At 53.2% G+C, this 20,448-nt stretch overlaps 1 protein-coding gene across 2 annotated transcripts; it reads right to left on the bottom strand.

The window, feature by feature from the left end:
- Window positions 1-1,196: 1,196 nt before the first annotated feature.
- On the bottom strand, window positions 1,197-18,691 carry SPI1 (Spi-1 proto-oncogene). 2 transcript variants are annotated; one of them, XM_058526977.1, is made up of 5 exons: window positions 18,444-18,691; window positions 15,731-15,830; window positions 3,396-3,583; window positions 2,377-2,539; window positions 1,197-1,932 (listed from the first exon to the last, which is right to left on the bottom strand). In XM_058526977.1, exons 1-5 carry the CDS (start codon window positions 18,552-18,554, stop codon window positions 1,613-1,615), a joined length of 882 nt encoding a protein of 293 aa, XP_058382960.1. In that variant the 5' UTR covers window positions 18,555-18,691; the 3' UTR covers window positions 1,197-1,612. The 2 variants fall into 2 exon arrangements, with proteins under 2 accessions (XP_058382960.1, XP_058382961.1); XM_058526978.1 differs by having other exon boundaries at window positions 15,731-15,827.
- Window positions 18,692-20,448: the final 1,757 nt, after the last annotated feature.

Below are 20,448 nucleotides of genomic sequence, written 5' to 3'. Positions count from 1 at the left end.
TGCTCCTCTGTGACTTCTGCCCACTCTGAGTGCCCCCCACCTCCCACCCTCATCACATCAGGGGCATCACTGCTACATAGAAAGAAGCAAATTACATGTGACCCCTCCAAGTAGGACCCGATATCAGGAAAGGTCATTTGTCCCCCACGGTCAGGAGGAAGCAATGCTATACACAAGCAATGTCCCCGTGGTCGAAACTAACCAGCCATTTAAACACCGAAATCCATTCTTGAACCATTTTTAAACTGCAGCCCATGCTCCTGAACCTTCTTTAAAAGAGGACTGAGCACCATTTACCCTCTCGGGGCTCTGAGGACCATGTAGGGAATGTGGTGGTCGGGCTTCCCCCAGCCGGAGACCCCAGAGCAAGGAGGTTGCGGGGTGTCTGCCCCGATGCTAATGGCCCCAGAACCTGGGTTCTCTGAGGTCTGCAGGCTGCTTCGGGAAGTTTCCACACTCCCAGCCTCTCTGAGCCGCTTCATGTTATTGGAAGCAAGATGCTTACAGGCTGCCCGGCTCTTCTGTCTGTTTCTCCCCTGCTGTGGGCTAGAAGCCAGAGAACACAAGACACCGGCCTACCCACGAGAGGCTCCTGTGCCTTGGTCCTGCCAGCATGGATTCGGTGAGGACGCCTTGTGGCCGATGGCAGCTCTGTGGCTTAATCCTGCTCCTTGCCATGCTGAGCAATACCCCCTTCCAGACACAAGAAACTTCCTACCTCACTGACGTGGCAGCCCACGTGGAGCAGGATCCCACCTGCTCTTTACCAGCTGTGTGACCTTGGACAGATTATTTGACCTCCACAAGCCTCAGTTTCCCAGTCTACAAAGTGGGATAATATTAGACTCCATTTCTCAAGGTTGACATGAAATAAATGGCCAGAAAAGTGTTGTTGCCATTATTATTATCACTGGGGTCATAACCTAAAGATTATGAGTTTCAGCCTCCTTGAGGCTTTAAAAAAACCCATTTATTGGGTGTGGAGGGCTTTTTAATGACTTATTCCCCTAATAACTGAGGACTCGTCCTTTCCACCAGCTCTAACTCCTGGTCAGGAGCTGTGTGTCATCTGTCTTCACGTCCCCAGCGTCCAGCTCAGGGTAGGGTCCTCAGTAAACGCCCGATAGACAAACGAGAAAAAGAGAGATCGCACGAGGAACCCCGACAGGGTGCACAAAAATTGTTTCAAAAGACTCTGAGCTGTGAGAGGACTCACTGAAAATAACTTTAATAAGTGGTTCTTGAGGAAGCTAACGGAGGAGAGGTGTGGGAAGGGAGAGATGCTCGGAAAGGAGGGTTCCATTTACATGAACGTGATGGCTTCGATCTCCCAAGGAAGCACCCCTGGTTGTACTAAGCAAGGCTGACCCCTCGCTGGGGGCAGACGCCCAGGCCGCCTTCGGGAGCCGGGGCTGGAGTCCTGGTGGAAGGCGCAGCAGGGCTGTGGGGAGGGGGTAGAGGAGGAGGGGGTGGGCGGGTGAGGCGAGGCCTGGCCCGCCACAGTCCTGCCCTTGGCCCCTGGGAGCGTCCCTCCCTGTGTCCGGGCCGGGCGAGGGTTAATGCTATGGCCAGCGGGGAGCCTGGCGGGCCGGCGCGTTCTGCCAGCCTGGGCTCAGTGGGGCGGGTGGCGCCGCTCGGCCAGGCCCCCGCGGCCCAGCACCTCCCCGCTGAACTGGTAGGTGAGCTTCTTCTTGACCTTCTTGACCTCGCCCGTCTTGCCGTAGTTGCGCAGCGCGCGGGCCATCTTCTGGTAGGTCATCTTCTTGCGGTTGCCCTTCTGGATGCCCCAGCGGTGCGCCAGCGCCTCCTTGTGCTTGGACGAGAACTGGAAGGTGCCCTTGTCCTTGTCCACCCACCAGATGCTGTCCTTCATGTCGCCGCTGCGGAGCAGGTCCAGCAGGAACTGGTACAGGCGGATCTTCTTCTTGCTGCCTGTGGGCGGGAGGTGGTCAGATCCCCAACCCGGGGACCCGCCCCCGCCTCCCCTGGATGTGGGAGCCCCTGGGGGGAAGGATTGGGGGTGGGGGAGGGGTCTGCAGGGGAACCGGCCCCCCCCCCCGCCCCGTGCCTGCTGCGCACACTCACACCCACTCACACCCAGCACAGAGAGGGACAGAGCGACACACAGCCTCGCACGGTCAGTCACAGAGCTGCCTGCGTGCACTCACGACACACGTGCTCGTAGACACAGGCGTAGGTATACACGGTCATGGATGCAGCACACGCTTCGGCAAGCGTTCACACACCCACAGACGCACACGCACGCTCAGCTCTGTGGCCTGACCACCACGTCAGTCAGCCTTGGCTGGGGTGGGCCTGGGGCACAAATATGGCTGGGCCCATGCTGGGTCGGGTGCTGGGGCTGGGCCGGCCTACCTGTTTCCCCGTGCAGGAGGCCAGGCCCCGGCTCCAGGCCATCGGCCTCCCCGTCAGACACCTCCAGTGGGGGGCTCTGCCGCTCGCCCTCCTCCTCGTCCGAGCTGGGCTGGGCCGGGGACAGGGAGGGGTACGGGAGGCACACCCGGGGTAGGTAGGAGACCTGGGAAGGCGGGGGAAAGAGGGTTGAGGTCAAGGCTCGGGGCTGCCGGGCAGGGGTCAGTCGAGTGAGAGAAGAGGGCGTACTGAGGGTGGGGAGGTCAGGCGGGGGCGGAAAGATCTGGGAAAGGTTGGGGAAATTGGAGGTTAGTCAGGTTACAGGGGTCAGGCAGGGTCACCACACACAGGGTACAGGCTGTGGGGACCAGGGGCTGCTGAAATCCTGCCAGGCTGGGCCCCTGGTTCAGGGCCGAGTGGCCCGGGGAAGGGACGCCTTTTTCTCATACGCACAAAGGCGCCGTGGGGACGTGCCAGGGCCCTGGGGTGAGAAGTGGGAGTGAGGAGGGGCTGAGGAGTCGGGGGTGAAGGGGGTTTAACAAGTGGGTGACAGTGAGTGAAGGGCAGTGGAGGTCAGTGGGGGGTGGGAGAGGTCAGCGGAAGTCACTGGATGAGATTAGGGTTCGTGGGCTGAGGAGGGGCAGTGAAGGGGGTCAATGGGGGTTGCCAGTAGAGGTCAGTGCTCCGTGTCTTGGAAGCAGGATCCATGAGGGGCCAGTGAATGGGGGTTGCAGCCAGTGAAGGTCAGGAGGGCCCACGCCAAGGCCCTTTGGGGTCAGGCAGATCATTGAGGGGGTGGTGGGAATTATCTGGGCCCTGTCCACTGTGAGGCGAGAGGAGATAAGGGGTGTGGGGTCACGAGGTCAGTCGGAGGGTCAGGAGGCAGCCGTTGGGGCTCCGGCCGCCGTTGGCGCTGAGGGGCAGGAAGCCGGGTTGAGTAAGAGCCTGTGTCAGCTTCCTGTGAAGCGCGGGCCCTGCCACAGGCCGCGGCTGCCGCAGGACAGGCCGCTGGCCGCACGCACCTGGTGGCCGAGGCCGGCGTGGGTGGGCGCCATGGGGGTGTCGAGCACGTGCATCTGCTCCAGCTCCATGTGGCGGTAGAGCTGCTGCAGCTGGGGGGGCTGCACGCTCTGCAGCTCCGTGAAGTGGTTCTCGGCAAAGCTCTCGAACTCACCGTGCACGTGGTGCGGGTGGAAGTCCCAGTAGTGGTCTGTGGGGGACAGGCGGGTGGGGTGGTGAGCCCGGGTGGGCAGGGCAGGAAAAGGTTATCATGATTTTAAAAATCATGGGGTCAGCCCGATGGCGTAGTGGTTAAATGCGCACACTCCGCTTGGGCGGCCCGGGGTTCGCAGGTTCGGATCCCGGGTGCGGACCTACACACCGCTTATCAAGCCATGCTGTGGCGGCGTGGAGGAAGATGCCTCCACATAAAGTGGAGGAAGATGCACACAGATGTTAGCCCAGGGCCAATCTTCCTCAGCAAAAAGAAGAGGATTGGCAACAGATGTTAGCTCAGGGCTGATCTTCCTCACCAAAAAAAAAATCATACTGCCAGGCCGTAGCAGGCTATTCCCACCGTAGGGGCCAGGCTGGGCTACAAATTCACATTAGTCATCTCACTTCTTGCCTTGTTATTTTATGACCCCATTTTATAGATGACAACACTGAGGCTTGGAGAGGCTACAGAACACGCCCATGGTCAAAGGCCTCATCGGTGGCAGAGCTTCGACCCAGGTCTGAAGCAAAGCCTGTGTTATCAACAGCCATTCTATCCTGCCTCCCATGTGGTCACAAGGACAGGGGCTTTTGAGCAGAGTCTGAAGCCTGGCTCTGCCATTTACTTTCCGTGTGACCTCAAGCACAGGTATGGACCTCTCCGGCCTCAGCTGACTCACCTGGAAAATGGGGATCATAGCTGGGGGACGACACAAATGAGTTCACATTTGTGAAAGCTCCTAGCCCCAGAGTAGGCCCTTGGGGAATGTTGGCTCGTGTCCCCTCCCCTTGAAACCTCCCTGTGGTTCCTGAGCTGACAGTCACACAGATACGGCCTTGTCACATGGCCAAGGTGTGACTGCAAAGTCACAGGCTGACATTCCTCACACACGAGCCCTTGTGCTCCCCTCAAAGCCGTGCCCTTGGGCAGCTGCCCCTGCGCCCCAGTGAGGTGGCCGGGCCCAGGGCTTTCCGGGAAACCCCCTCGTGGGGGCTTTCAGAGTCTGCGGTGGGTGGATTCGAGTTTAGGGAACAGCCACATGTCCTTGGGAGCCCTGTCTTGGGACTGGGGCAGGTGTTCCACATGGTTTTTCTGGGCACCTTTTCTAGGAACAAAAACTTCCCCATGTCTGAGGACTTCCTGGGTACAATTTGGGATCCAAAAGAAGAGGTAGTGATAAAGTGACAAGAGGGATTTTCTCATGTGACCCAAAGAAGGAGTAGATGAGATACCAGGCCAGGGCAGCGTCTCTGGGACAAGGGCACAGTCCTGCAAGGGGTCCACCACCAGCCCTGCCTCTGTGTGTGTGTGTGTGTGTGTGTGTGTGTGTGTGTGTGTGTGTGTGTTCTCCGTCTCCCTCTTTCTTTTTCTCTTTCGCACAAGCACACACCCACTCACTCACAGATACCTAAGAAATGACATGTGTTGTTTTTGGCTCGAGACTAGTTATCAGAAGACTCGCTTTCTAATCCTGCTCTGCGGTGGCTTTGCCAGACAAGACATTTTATCTCCCTGAGCCTCTGATACCCCACTTAAAAGTCAGAGACCGAGGGTATTATGCTGAACGAAATAAGTCAGACGGAGAAAGACAAATCACGTATGATTTCACTCATATGTGGAAGATAAACAAACACACACATAGGTAAGAGGAACAGATTAGTGGTTACCAGAGGAGAAAGGGATGCGGGGAGGGTGAAAGGGGTAAAAGGGCACATATGTATGGTGACGGATAAAAACTTGACTGTTGGTGGTGAACACGATGCAGTCTGCACAGAAACTGAAATATAGTGATGTACACCTGAAATTTACACAATGTTGTAAGCCCATATCACCCCGATAAAATAATTAAAAAAAAAAATCAGGGGCTGGCCCGGCGGCGCAAGCAGTTAAGTGCACACACTCCGCTGCGGTGGCCCAGGGTTCGCCGGTTCGGATCCTGGGCGCACACCGACGTACTGCTTGTCAAGCCACGCTGTGGCAGCATCCCATATAAAGTGGAGGAAGATGGGCACGGATGTTAGCCCAGGGCCAGTCTTCCTCAGCAAAAAGGGGAGGATTGGCAGATGTTAGCTCAGGGCTGATCTTCCTCACACACACACACACACAAAAAAGGTCAGAGACTCAACTAGGTAGTTACTGAGGTCCAATGATGTAAACTCATTGGAACCCACAATCCAGTCTCCCACCTCTAGGATGCCACATGGCATAGAGAAGAGAAAGTACACGATTTGGGAGTCAGGTGCAGCTGGGTTCAAATCCCAACTCTGCCATTTACGGCTGTGTGACACTGACCAGGTCCTTTCACTTCTCAAAGCCTCAGTTTCCTCATCTGTAGGATGGGACTAATAATTACACCCATGTCATAGGCTTGTTGAGAGGATTAAACGAGCTAATGCCTGCAAAGTGCTCAGAAGAGAACCTGGGGCCGGCCCCGTGTCTTAGCGGTTAAGTGCGCGCGCTCTGCTACTGGCGGCCCGGGTTCGGATCCCAGGTGGGCACCGAGGCACCGCTTCTCTGGCCATGCTGAGGCCGCGTCCCACATACAGCAACTAGAAGGATGTGCACCTATGACATGCAACTATCTACTGGGGCTTTGGGGCAAAAAAAAAAAAAAAAGGAAGAGGATTGGCAATAGATGTTAGCTCAGAGCTGGTCTTCCTCAGCAAAAAGAGGAGGATTAGCACGGATGTTAGCTCAGGGCTGATCTTCCTCACCAAAAAAAAAAAAAAAGAAGAAGAAGAGAACCTGGCACAAAGTAAGACTCAATAAACATTAATTATGATCATCATTATTATTATTTTATTCTAAAGAGCCTGGATTAGCACTTGAACAAATAGCACATGCTTTAATATATGTTTATTTCCTCTCCTTCCCCTTTCCCCTGCCACATTAGTGGCCCAGAGAAATAGTTGTAGGGGCCCTGGCCGTCACTGTCTCCCGGAGGCTGGAGTTGGGGCCGCACCATGAGGGCAGTGACTGGTTTTGTTCACCTCGTATTCCCAGTACCTAGATGCATAGTCACTCAACAAACATTTCCCGAATGAATGAATAAATGAATGAATGAATCCTAGCCTCTTAACTCTCTCAGGCTCCTCCACAAAATTATTTAAACCCGAAGGGAAAACAAAACCAAACAACACTTCATTTGTGCTTTCATCTTGCAGTGAGTTCACAAGCCCCAGAAATTCTCCCTTTGCTGTGGGAGAGTTGGCTCTGTTGTTTAGAGATGGGCTGTTTGTGGCTCTAGGATTTGGTGGGTGGATCTGGGTTCCTCTTCAGCTGCGGATCCGCACTCGGCCCCACTCCTGGTCCTTCCCATTTTGCCTTCCCCTGCCCAGGCTGAAATGCAGAATGCCTCATCGACCCTGCCCGCCACCCCCATCCTCACTCCTACTCCAGTTCTGGGGTTCGGGGAACCCTGAGTTCGTGGAGCTCTCCAGTGTGGAGTGAGGGGCCCCTGATCACTCTCTTTCTCTCCTGCTCTCCACCTCTGTTCTAGCTCCACATGAGACCCATGAGCTCACTCTGGTGATCTCAGCCCGAGCCAACATTTCCCAAAACGGGTCTCAGTACAGCTTCATCAGAGTCACTTGGGGGGCTGGGAAAGCCTGCAGGTTGGAGGCCCACCAGAGACCCACTGAATCAGAAGCACTGAGAATCTGGACTCTAACAGGACCCTAAGGAGCTTCCTTTGCTCACTGAAGCTCTGGAACCCTGCCCCGGAGTCCCCTGAAAGCTGTCACAGAGGCTCTCGTGCTACAATTAAGGTTTCAAAAGGCCCAACGGAAACCTCGCCTTCACCCTTGATTTGCGTGCTCGGGCAATTATGTAATAAACGCTGTCTGTTTGGTAGCAGAAATGTTCCAAGCATGGGGCCCTCTGAAGGAACCCGATACAAGGAGGCTTTCACAGAGCAAAGGTCAGCGCTTCTGGGCTATTTGGACCTCATTTCTGGGTGACTGTTCATGAATGTATTGCTTTATCTCTTTTCGTCCCTTCAATGGGTCACCCAGGCCATCCTGCAATTTACACCCCCTTAGCATGACTCTCTGCTCCTCCAAAGACTATAATGTCATTTGCATATCTGGAGGTAGCTCTGAACCCTCCCTTCTATAGCCTGTTAGGCACCCAACACATAGTAGGCCTCAAGCAATATTTGATTAAATGACCAATAAAAATTAACTTTTAATGTGTTTTTTATGTACCAGGCACAGTGCTAAATACTTAATCCATATTATCTCATTTAATCCTCACCTTAGCTCTGACAAGGTAGCTTCTATAGTATGATCTTCCTTTTGCCCCTGAGGAAACTATGACTCAAAGAGATTAAGTCCCCTGTCCACAGGCAGTCATCAGTAGAGTCAGGATCCAAACCCACCTGTGTCTGACTCCAGGGACTGAACTCTTACCACAATGCCATACCACCTCTGAGGAACAAGACTGTTAATGAAAGCTTTAAGTAAGACCCTGAGAGACTTTTTTACTGGCTGCTCATATCCATTTGTCTGTCTACCATCATCCACCCCTTATCAATCATTCATCATCCATCCTTCATCCATCCACATTCATCCATCCACCCATCCATACATCCATACTACCATCACTCACCCATCATCCACTCATCCATCATCCAACCATCATCCACCCATTCATCATCAATCATTCCATCCATCCATCCAGCCATCATTGAACTATTTTTCACCTATCCATCCATCCATCCATCATCCAGCCAGCCAGGAATGACTCATTCATCTTGATCTCTCATTTCCTCCCTCTAAACCAGCTCCCAATCCGAGACCAAAGTCCTACCCACACATCCCTATTCTTACTCAGTTTTTTGATGTCACTAATACCTGTATGTCACCAGGATAAAAATAAAATGATATTCAAAACAACCCCACACACAAAAAATTCAAGCCTTAGGTGTCATTCAGTTGACCTTATCTCCTCGGAGCAGAAACCCCAGCCTGAAGACAGGGCTCTCCCCAGGGGAGCAGAAGTAAGATCAAGACAGAGAAGGCAGATGAGGAATTAAGAAAGCAAGCGCTGAGAAAAAACCTCAGGAAATCACAGACCTTGGACAAGAGTTCCTGCAGCCCAGCCCTCCTGCAAATTGTTCATATGTGGAAACTGAGGCCCAGAGAGTAGAGAGCTCCAGGCCTCATGGGTACTTGTTACTCTACCTTGTATCCTAATTATTAAGGTTTTAGTTATTTCCCTTGTTACAAAGATAAATCTGGCAGGACCTGTGTTTTATTCAGCTAGCAATGTGCCTGGCATATAAAAGATGCTTAGTATGTATTTATTAGATGAATAGGTCAGTGGGAGATGAATGGAGGGTTTGGAAGGTGGAGGGAAGGACAGCTGGAAAGGTGAATGAGTGGATGACTAGATGCACGTGTGAATAGATTGGTGGGTGGTCAGTGGTATGAAAGGATGAGAGCACATGGACAGATGGATGGATGGAGAGACGGAGTCACACCCTGGAACTCTATTTCCTTCACCAATCCCATCACAATGGCAATATTATCACACCCATTAGGGTGACTATTATCAAAATACAGAAAATAATAAGTGTTGGTGAGGATGTGGAAAAATTGGAACACTTGTGCACTGTTGGTGGGAAGGTAAAATGGTGCAGCTGCTATGGAAAACAGTAGAGAGGTTCCTCAAAAAGTTAAAAATAGAACTAGCATATGACCCGGCAATCCACTTCTGGGTATATACTCGAAAGAACCGAAAGCAGGGACTCAAAGAGACATTTGCACACCCATGTTCACAGCAGCGTTATTCACAATGGCCAAAAGGTAGAAGCATCCCATGTGCCCCTCAACAGATGAATGGATAAACAAAATGTGGTATAGACATACGATGGGATATTACTCAGCCTTAAAATTGGAGAAAATTCTGACGTAGGCTGCAACATGGATGAACTTTGAGGATATCATGCTAAGTGAAATTAGCCAGTCACAAAAAGAAAAATACTGTATGATTCCACTCATATGACGTACCTAGTGTAGTCAAATTCATAGAAACAGAAAGGAGAATGGTGGTTGCCAGGGGTTGAGGGGACAATGGGGCGTTAGTGTTTAGTGGGTACAGAGTTTTAGTCTTGCAAGACGAAAAGAGCTCTGGAGATGGATGGTGGTGATGGTTGCACAATAATATGAACTTACTTAACACCACTGAACTGTACGCTTAAAAATGGTTAAGATGGTACATTTTATATCACGTGTATTATACCACAAGTGAAAGTAATAATAATAAATAGCAAATTCTATGAGCCCTACCTTCAGAATCTATCCCAAATCTGTCCCCTCCTTTCTGTCTCTATGGCCACCACTCTTGTCCAAGCCACTGTCATCTCATGCCTGGATTATTCAGTAGTTTCCTACCTGTGCTTCCTCCCTGTTCCTAGTCTCTCCTCCTCTCCTTCTATTCTCACGGCAGCCAGAGCAATCTTTTAAAAAGCTTATTCAGTGAAACAACTAGGTATTGGAGGAAGATACTAAAAACTTCTAGAGAGACCAAACACAATTAAACAGAAAAAATAAACAAAACCAAAAATAGATTATATTCAAAAAAGAGGACATAGAATGGCAGCAGATTTCACAAGAAAATTCTAGTAACCAGGAGACAACAGCAAAATGCTTTCAAATTTCTAAGGGAAAAAATGATTTTCAACCTGGATTTCTATACACAGCCAAACAACTATTAATCAAGTGAGAGCAGAGCATCAAGACACGAGGTAAATGAGCCAGCCCTGAAGGCCTAACAGTTAAAGTCCAGCGCGCTCCGCTACGGCAGCCCAGGTTTGGTTCCCCGTGGAGGAACCACACCACCTGTATGTCAGTTGCCACGCTGTGGTGGTGGCTCACATAGAAGAACTAGAAGGACCTACAACTAGGATATACAACCATGCACTAGGGGGTTTAGGGGAGGAAAAAAACGTTTTAAAAAAAAAGACATGAGGTAAACGAACAAACAATAAAACTGTCCCTCCCACACACTCCATCTTCTCGCTACACTGCCCCCCAGAAACACAGGGACAAGAAGGTACAGGTAATCCAGGGACCCTGAGTGGCTCAGCTGTGAGTAACATTCACATGGTCATAACAATGGAAAGTTCAGACACCGATTTAACAAAAGTTACTATACAGAGAAGGACAAACACCATATGATCTCATTTATATATGGAATCTTAAAAAAAGCCAAACTCAGACAAAGAGATCAGTTTTGTGGTTACCAGCTGCAAGGGGTGGGGGGAGGGAGAATTGGGTGAAGGTGATCAAAAGGTACACTCTTCCAGTTATAAGAAAAATAAGTACTGGGGATGTAATGTACAACATGATGACTATAGTTAATAATGCTGGATGGTATATTTGAAAGTTGCTAAAAGAGCAGATCCTAAAAGTCTTCATCACTAGGAAAAAAAATTTTTGGTAACCATACGAGGTGATGCATGTTAACTAGACTTATTGTAGTCATTTCACAATATCTATGTGTGTCAGGTCATTCTGCTGTACGCCTTAAACTTAACACAGTGTTGTATGTCAATTATTCAATAAAATTGGAAAAAAGTTACTATATAATTATTTTGGTATATGTAGAGAAATGTGTGTGTGTGTGTGTGTGTTGTGAATGATTATAGAGAGTCAGTCTCCTCTTTCACAGTACAAGTGAATAGATAATATCCCAAATTGAAAAATCAAGCTAGATTCATGTCTGCCTAGCATATAGAAAGTGCTCGATAAATGTTTGTGAATGAATGAATGAATGAATGAATAATGTTCTAAGTCTCTATTTCAAATCTTCCTGTGTATATTTACATGGCACTGTGATAGAAAGACTGGAAAATTAGCTTTTATCTATCTCTGATATGCTACGTATGTCATGAAGAAATGTCTGTGATAAGTTTAAGTAAAAAGTAGCACATTGTAGAACAGCGTGAAACTACAATTCCACTTTTGGATGAGTAGACTATGCACGTGTGTATGTATATATTAGCAAACATTCAGGACTATATGTGTAGAATAAAATGCCTGCAAGGATAGACTAAGGTGCTCTCAGAGGGGAGTGAGATTGGGAAGTGGGAAATACTTTACTTGATGTGCTCTTGTATTTTTAAATTTTTTGCAAGGAGTATTTGTTATTTTAATAATTAAAAATTAAAGAGTTAAAATTTCTTTAGATTTTCACCAAACACACACACACACACACACACACACACACACACACACACACAGTTATTCAGATTGTGTCATTTCCCTGCTCAGACCCTCCAATGGCTTCCCGCTGTTCGTTGGATAAAATCCAGACCTCTGCCGTGGTCTTCAGGCCCCCTGTGATCCACCTCCTGCAGACCCCTCTGGGTTCACTTTCTTTCTGCTCCTGCCGTGCTCACTGGCCACTCTGGTCCTCGGCTGAGGTCACGCCTGCGTTTGCATTTGCTGCTTCCTCTGCCTAGAACCCCTGCCCCCACCTGCCTTTGCACGCTCATCCCTTCCCTCTGAGTTCAGCTCGGCTGCCACCTGCTCAGAGGCCTACCTGATCACCCATGTGAAAGCAGCCCCCACACAGACACTCCGCAGTACACTGCTCTGCTTTTCACAGGACTCGTCGGTACATGTCTGCTTATTTGGTTGTTTACTGTCTCTCTCCCTCTCTGGAATGTAAGCTCTATGAAAGCACTGGCCTCGTCTGGCTTGCTCATCATGGAACCTCCAAGGCCTAGAACAGTGTCTGGTACGTGGCATATAATCAGAGGCTATTTGGTGGATAGACAAATGAGAGGATGAGTGGATAAATGGATTGGACAATAAGTGTTGAAAGGATAGCTGGATGGCTGGGTGAATGTGAGGGTGAGTGTATAGATGGGAGGGTGAGTGGATGGGAGGGTGAGTGGATGGGAGGGTGAGTGGATGGATGGGAGGGTGAGTGGATGGATGGGAGGGTGAGTGGATGGGAGGGTGAGTGGATGGATGGGAGGGTGAGTGGATGGAAGGGTGAGTGGATGGATGGGAGGGTGAGTGGATGGATGGAAGGGTGAGTGGATGGGAGGGTGAGTGGATGATGGGAGGGTGGGTAGATGGGAGAGTGAGTGGATGGAAGGGTGAGTGGATGGATGGGAGGGTGAGTGGATGGATGGAAGGGTGAGTGGATGGGAGGGTGAGTGGATGATGGGAGGGTAGGTAGATGGGAGGGTGAGTGGATGGGAGGGTGAGTGGATGGATGGGAGGGTGAATGGATGGATGGGAGGGTGGGTGGATGGGAGGGTGAGTGTATGGGAGGGTGAGTGGATGGATGGGAGGGTGAGTGGATGGATGGGAGGGTGAGTGGATGGGAGGGTGAGTGGATGGATGGGAGGATGAGTGTATGGATGGGAGGGTGAGTGGATGGGAGGGTGAGTGGATGGATGGGAGGGTGAGTGGATGGGAGAGTGGGTGGATGGGAGGGTGAAGGTATGGATGGAAGGGTGAGTGGATGGATGGGAGAGTGAGTGGATGGATGGGAGGGTGAGTGGATGGATGCGAGGGTGAGTGGATGGGAGGTTGAGTGGATGGGTGGGTGAGTGGATGGATGGGAGGGTGGGTGGATAGGAGGGTGAATGGATGGGAGTGTGAGTGGATGGATGGGTGGGTGGAGGTGGATGGGTGGCTGTCAGCTGAGTCAGTGGAAAATGACCCAGTTGATCCATCACAGAGCCCTCTGTGCTTCTCCCACTCACCCAGCTGCTTCATCTCCCCTGCCTGGGGGGATGCAGTAAAGTTAATGTCTTGAATGTTTACTGAGCCTTGTCGTCAGTATGTACCTCATCCATTACATGCATTACCTCATTTAATTGTCACAACTCTTCGAGGTAAGTATGATCATGCCCTCAGTTTTACAGATGAGGAAACAAGGGCTCAGAGAGGTTAAATCATTTGCTCCAAGTTACACACTGGTGAGTGATGGAGCCAGGACAAGGCCCAGGTCCGACCCCAGCACCTTTTCACGAAGCTTCACCACCTAAAGATGTAGACCCAGAGGACATGCAGGAACTGGTTGAAGGATGTAGGGGTATCTCCACTCCCCGGTCTTCAGGCAATACCTTCCAACAGGTATTAGGAAGGGACAGCACGGGGATGCCCAGATCAGCAATGATGGGGGGGAGGGACTGTGACACGTGGGGACACTGGAGGAGCCTCTGAAGGAATTGGGGCTTCATGACCAAAACGGGGTGCTCAGGCATCCAAGCAGGAGTCATTCCTAGAGCCCCACCCCAGACATAATGGACTTGCCTGGGCACTGAGCAAGGAAAACAGACTTTCTCTGAAGTAGTGGCTCAGTCCATCAGCCAGCCCCTGGCCTAGCTCGTTTCTAGATATGTGTACAGCACCCTCATATTACCGTAGGGGAAACTGAGGCTGTAATAGATCCAAAGGCAATGTCCCCAAACCCAGTGAAACTGAGAGGCGTCAGGCCAAGGAAAGGGTCACAGGCAGCTTGCTGGGAGCTGAGCCGTCCTGCTGCCTGGAGCCACTAGGGGGCGCCAGTCTCAGGCCCAGAGTGACCTTCTCAGGTCCTGAACTGCTAGGTGAAAGGGTGTGCAGGTGGTCTCTGGACCGTGGAGACCAGCCCTTGATCCTGGCTGGGGGAGCTAGGATAGAGTGCAATGAGGGAGATTCTCTCTAAATTGTCTGGATTTTCCACAGAAAGGATGCATTTCTTGTAGAATTACAAATAAGCTTAAAATGATGAAAAAGAGGATATTTAAAAACCTTTCTAGTCCTGGGGTTCTGAAAGAAGCCTGTGTTCCCAGACGTGGCCTTGAGGCATATCCACCACCTGCTCCCAAAACACAGCTTCCAGGTATAGTCTTTATAATAGTTGCCAGGTGTGAGTTCCAGGTGACGCTGTTTGCAGATTGGGCACCCAAATGTGAGAGCCCTAAATAAAGACTCATGGCATGTGGCATCATCGGACATGGCCATCAGGTGGGGATGGCCGTAGATGTGCCTGCAGAATGGAGCTATAGGTGTGACTGGGCCCCAGCTGTGGACTTCAGGTGTGAAACCTTCCTCAGCTGTGGTCCCCGGCGTGCTTCTCCCTCTGGGGCTGCAGACACCCCAGTGTCTGGCCTGCCCGGGTCTCAGACCCCCTGGAAGATTCCCCAGTGAGGGCCCATTCACCAGGCCAACTGGCCTTTGGTTCAGAGGTGTCCACATCAATATGCCAAGATCCACTTCAGGGGACCCCTCTCAGCCTCCTGCCCAGGTCCCAGGCAACTAATCCTCTCTCTGCTCCCCAACACTTGCTCCAGGACCAAGGCTGGGCCCTGGGGTGGGCAGTTAGACCCAGACAGAAAGATCCCCTGGCCCGGGTCCCATCCTCACCCCCACCCCCAGCAAACTGGGGGCTTCGGCTCCTGCTGAATGAGGGGTCCCCAGAGCCTTTCCCTTAGCCTAGCAGTTCTCAAATAGAGGTGATTCTACCCCCCAGGGGACATCTGGCAATGAGTGGAAATGTTTTTGGTTGTCATGATTGGTAGCACTACTGGCGCCTAATGGGTAGAAGCCAGGGATGCTGCCAATTATCCCATATTGTACAGGAGAGGCTCCTACAATATAGAATTATCTGGCCCTAAATGTCAATAGAAACTCTGCTAGCCACACACAGCGGGAAGCGGGGCGGCACCAATGAGGAGTTCAAGGTAAAGGAGGTGACAAGAACAGAGAGGAAGAAGGAGAGAACTGGGGGGAAGGGTGAGGAAAAAGCACTAGACCCAGAGGAGACAGACCTGGGTACCACTGACCAGCTGTGCGACCTTGTGCGAGTCACATAGCTCCCTAAGCCTCAGTTTCCCCATTTGTAAAAGGGCCACAAGGACTGGACAAGAAGTTAAATGTGGAAGAAGCTAATCCGGCGCTTCGGCACACCAAAGAGTCTCCAGAAAGGCAGGACGGGGGTGTGGGGTGTGGGAGAGCGGGAGTGTCGGGGTTTGGAATAGTTAATTCCCATCCCTTGAGAACTAACTCATCCGATTCTCAGAATTCCTAAGAGGGCCTGGGAACACATCTTCTTTTTCTCTCTGCAGACCCAGGAGTGGCTGGGTGCCCGGGCCAGGCTGGGGGTGGGGGCAGGGCGGGGCCGTGGACTCACCGCTGTGGCTTTCTCCATCACTGCTGAGATACGGGTAATACTCATGCGTTTGGCGTTGGTACAGATCCGTGTCATAGGGAACCAGGTCTTCTGATGGCTGCTGAGAGAGGGGGGTGTCAGGACACAGATTGTGGCGGGGAGACCCCAGCCAGGGTCGTAGCCCCCAGTATCTTGGGTCCACACCACCGTCCCAGACTGAGCCACTGAGCAGCTGCATCCCGCCTGCAGCCGTCTCTCTGGTTGGAACTGGGAGAAGCCACACAGGGCGGGAGCAGGGGACCCAGGAGAGCAGGGGACCCAGGAGAGCAGGAGCCTTGGCTCCCGCAGAAAGGGGTCCTCAGTGACCCTGGAGGTCAGAGGTCAAGAGAGGACCAGGGCTGAGGGGGAGAGTACGGCCTCCCTCCCTTCCCTTCCCCACAGCTACCTCACACTCACACTCACACTGCATGCCCCGGTCCCCAAGTCACGTACTCACCCTCTCACGCCCACCCTGATACGCCTACAGCCCCCAAACGTACACGTACTCCCTATGACACACTTGTGCCCACACACCCACTTGTGAACTCACACCCACACGTCCACTCACACTCACTCTGAGGGTCACTCACATTCACACACGTTTGTGGCCACACACACCATTATACACTCACCCTGTAGGCACACGCAGTCACTCGGACTAACACATGTGTCCACACTCGCCTTCAAGCCCATTAACACTCACTTTCAGACCTGTACCCTTCCACAGTCACTCATATTCCACTGGCACACTCATCCGCACAGCGCACACGGTTGTCCTCCCTGCCAAAGTCTGCAAAGCCCCCACCCCAGCCCCCCGCTCTCCTCACAGCCTGTGCCCAGGCCCTAGGCAGGTTCAGGGCCACCAGGATGACCAGTGGCCAAATCCACACTGATGGGTTTGACAGCGTTCACCCAGGAAGGCTTTGGGGGCCGTGGGACAGCCGGAGCCCTGATCCTCTTACCCTCCCTCCTCCATCCTCCTCCGGATACCCTCACTGAGGTGCCCCCTTCTCTTCCTCCCTGCCCTCCTCCCCTTCACCCTCAGCCCTCACCCCTCATCCTCCTCCCCACACCCCTTCCTCCTCCCTTCCCTTCCTCACTCCTCCCCTCACTCCTCCCGGTCCTCCTCATTCCCTCCTCCTCATCCTCCTTCTTCCCTCCTCCTCCTCCCCCTCCTCCTCCTCACTCACTGACACAGACACAGGGACATGCACACCCGGAGCCTTCCCAACAGTCATCAGGCCTCTCCCCACCCCCGCAGCGTGTACTCAAGGATTGCACAACAGTTACTCTGGCCCTCAGGGCTTGGGTTGGGGGCCAGGGCTGCCTTGGGAGCCCACCCTCCCAGGAGTCACTCAGAGCAGCCCCGGGCCTGTGGAGCGGGGCTGAGGGGTTTGGTGTGGGAGCCCAAGAAGATGTGCCTCCTGCCTCACTCTCCCTGGAGTTCAGGGTGTGAGAGGTCAAGGATCAGAGACAGTGTGGCCAAGCCCCCCCGGCTCTTCCTGGGACCACCTCCATCACCCCTTGCCTGCCCCCCACCTTCTTGGTCTCAGGTCTGGGAAGGGTGGGCCAGGGCCAGGTAGGGGTTGGCTGGCTGGTCCTGTCTGTGTCTGGCCGAGTGAGGAGGCCAGGAGCCCAGCACTGGGTTTCCGGGCAGCAAGCCCAGTAGTGGGACGTCAGGCCTGGGGTGCTACCCCGGGGCTCCAAGGCCGCTGGAGGAAGGGAGCTGCCTCTAGGCCGGGAAAGCTGAGTCAGGTGGCCAGGCCCTGCCAAGCCCTTCCCGGCTCCCCTCAGGGCTCCCCACCTCTGCTGACTGGGGATGGGGTGGGGAGAAGGAGAGAGGTCCTTTCAGAGCGGGCCAGGTCTGACACCTGCCTAAGGCTGCAACTGTCACCGAGAGCAGGAGCTTGGTGGCCTTCCCTTCCTGGGGTCCCCTGAGAGCCCTGCTTCTTCGCCTCCAGCCTCAGTCCTGTCCCAGCCTCAGCCCCTGCCCTAACTCCAGTCCCACACTTGGCCAGGTCCTACCCCAGCCCCAATCTCAGCCCCAGGATGTCCCCAGCCTGGTCCCTGCCCTCCTCGCCCCAACCCTAACTGCCACCCTAGTCTCAGCGCCACTCTCTGCTCCAGCCCTGCCCCTGCCCCAGCCTCTCGGGGACCTGCGGGCTCAAGGCCCAGACCCTTCGGTCAACAACCATGTCCTCTGTGCCAGGCCCCAGACTGGGCGCTGGGGAGCCAGACTTGAAGCAACCTCAGTCTCCAGGAGCACCCAGGCCATGGGCCATGACTCTGGCCTGTTGCCTCCCGCCCTCAAGCCTTGACTGTCCTGGGGACCGGCTTCCCCCAACACCAGTCTCCCCATCTCCTCCCCGCCACCTCTCTGCCGCCGCCCTCACCATCCTCGCCCAGCACCCTGCCCTGGAGCTCGGCCTGCCACCCAAGCCCCATCTATAAATAACCGTTCAGGCCCCACCGATCACAGCCCCACCATGGGCCCAGCCCTCCGCCCGCCGGGGCATGCTCCGAGGAAGCCAATGGCCCCCTCGCTGGGTCTCAGGCCAGGGGCTCCAGGCAGGAAACACCAACTTCCCACTGATAGCGAGCCAGGAGGGCAGCCGGTGGGCTGGCGGGCTGGTGGGCAGGCTGGCGGGCGTCCGAGGGCCCCGGGCTGGGCTAGTGGAGGAGTCCCGGTACTCACAGGGGGGACGAGGGGAAACCCTTCCATTTTGCACGCCTGTAACATCCAGCCGAGCTCCGAGCCGGTCAGGTCCCCTGCCTCGGTGGGGGCCAGTGAGGAGCCCCTCGGCATGGGGCGCCCCGTCCGGGGCTGGAGGGACTCGGGGCGGGCGCAGGGCTCAGGCCTGCCCCTGAGCTACAGGAGCCCTGGGTGAGCCCCCTCCCGTGACATTGCAGGGCGAGCGCAAGTTCCTGATTTTATCGAAGGGCCTGCCACTGGGAGATAGTCCCCTTGGGGTGACATCACCGCCCCAGCCCGTTTGCATAAATCTCTTGCGCTACAGGAAGTCTCTGGCCGGCTGGGGCAGGTGGTGCTCCAGGGGCTGGCCTGGGAGGCCATGGGGGCCAGGCCCCCTGCCCAGAGGAAGCTGGGACTGTGAGGGGCGGCCTCGGGGGCTAGGCTAGAGAGGAAGAGTGGAGGGGAGGAAGGCTAGCTCTACCACCTGGAGGCCTTTGCTGCCCCAGGGCCCTGATGAGGCTCTCAAACCCCTAACCCCACACATGCCTACTTCTCTTGAGACCCCCACGTGGCCAACAGTCACTTCCTTGGGGTAAGAGTTGGTATGGGTGGCCTCGTGGGGCCTCTACTTTCTGGGGTCAGCCTGACTGGCTGAGGGCTCTGATCCCGCTGACTGCCAAGCCTGACTCTTTCTGGGCCTTGGGCACCCAATGCCTAGAGTCCACTCAAGCTGGGGCTGGGCTCAGGGGCAGGGTCCTCAGCACAGTGCCACTTGCCCCTTTCCTCTGAGCCCCTTCAACCTGGCTTCCCTTCCACCAGAGGAGAGTCCTAGGTTCTTATACCCTCCTCTCCCAGCTTCCTAAGTGACCACTGCTTCTTCCAAATCCCTAGGGGTTCTATTCCCAGCCCAGATCTCTCAGTTTCCCCACACCTTGCCAATGCCTGAATATCAATATAATCTCCTTGTTTACAAACCTGAGTTCTTGTCTGTCCATCCATTCATCTATTTTCCCATCTATTTTTTTTTATCTATTTGTCCGTCCATCTATCCACCCATCAAGCCAGCCATACATTCATTTATCTGTCTATTTATCTAACTATCCATTCATTCATCCATTTATATGTTAGTCCATTCATCTATCCACCCATCTGTCTATCTACTTGTCCATCTAGCCATCCATCTGTTATTAATCCACCAGTCTATACTTCCATCTGTTCATCCACTCTATATCCAGCTATCAATCTATTCACCCATGAATAGATTGGACCATCCATTGGTCCATGCATTCATCCACCCATCCATCTACCCACCCATCCACTCATCCACCCATCCACCCACCCACCCACCCGCCCATCCACCTATCCACCCATCCATCCATCAATGCATCCTTCCAATATTAATTGAGTTCCAAGCTCTATGCTGAATGCTGGGAAAATAGAAAAGTATTAGACAAGATCCCTGTCTTCAGAGAGCTCCTAATCTAGTCTGGAGGGCAAATGGATGAATGGAGACATTTTTTGATCCAATGATCTCTGGTGAGTTCACTCTGTGAGGGAAAAACTTCTTGAGCATTCAACTTCCTCCTCTATGTAGTCTAACCCTTTGCTTTGTACCCCTTTCCCTCTAAGACCTGCCTCCTTCCTGTCAGTGGAATCCCAGGTCCTTAAGTGTTTCTTCACTGGCAGCAAAGACCAGGGATTCACAGATCTGGGCTCACCACTAGATCTACTTCACTTCTATCTTCACTGACTTTTTGTATCTGCACTTGGAACTCTCCAAGGGGTCCAGGTCATCAGTTCTCAGGACTGCCTAGGAACCTGACCAAGGCTCCTCCCCAAGAGGAGAGGAGAGGCAGGCTGACTTGACATCAGCTCCATCCTTGCTCCCCACTTCCTCATCAAGAAGGCCAAGTCCCAGCTGACTGGATGTGTGTGGGGGTGAGTCTACTCCATGAGAACCAGGTCCTGCTTGATGTACTCATGCATTCATTCATTCATGCATGCATGC

The sequence above is a fragment of the Diceros bicornis genome, chromosome 31 (assembly GCF_020826845.1).
Source record: "Diceros bicornis minor isolate mBicDic1 chromosome 31, mDicBic1.mat.cur, whole genome shotgun sequence".
NCBI lineage: Eukaryota > Metazoa > Chordata > Mammalia > Perissodactyla > Rhinocerotidae > Diceros > Diceros bicornis.
This window is presented reverse-complemented; position numbering and strand designations above follow the sequence as displayed.

What these genes read in the sequence shown, in the direction of transcription:
- SPI1 (XM_058526977.1), bottom strand. Translation starts at nt 18,554, where the DNA reads ATGCCGAGGGGCTCCTCACTGGCCCCCACCGAGGCAGGGGACCTGACC. An exon ending in TGATGGAGAAAGCCACAGCG is followed by an intron (nt 3,584 to 15,730) that starts GTGAGTCCACGG and finishes TGTCCCCCACAG; the next exon opens with ACCACTACTGGGACTTCCAC. An exon ending in CCTCCTGCACGGGGAAACAG is followed by an intron (nt 1,933 to 2,376) that starts GTAGGCCGGCCC and finishes TCCCGCCCACAG; the next exon opens with GCAGCAAGAAGAAGATCCGC.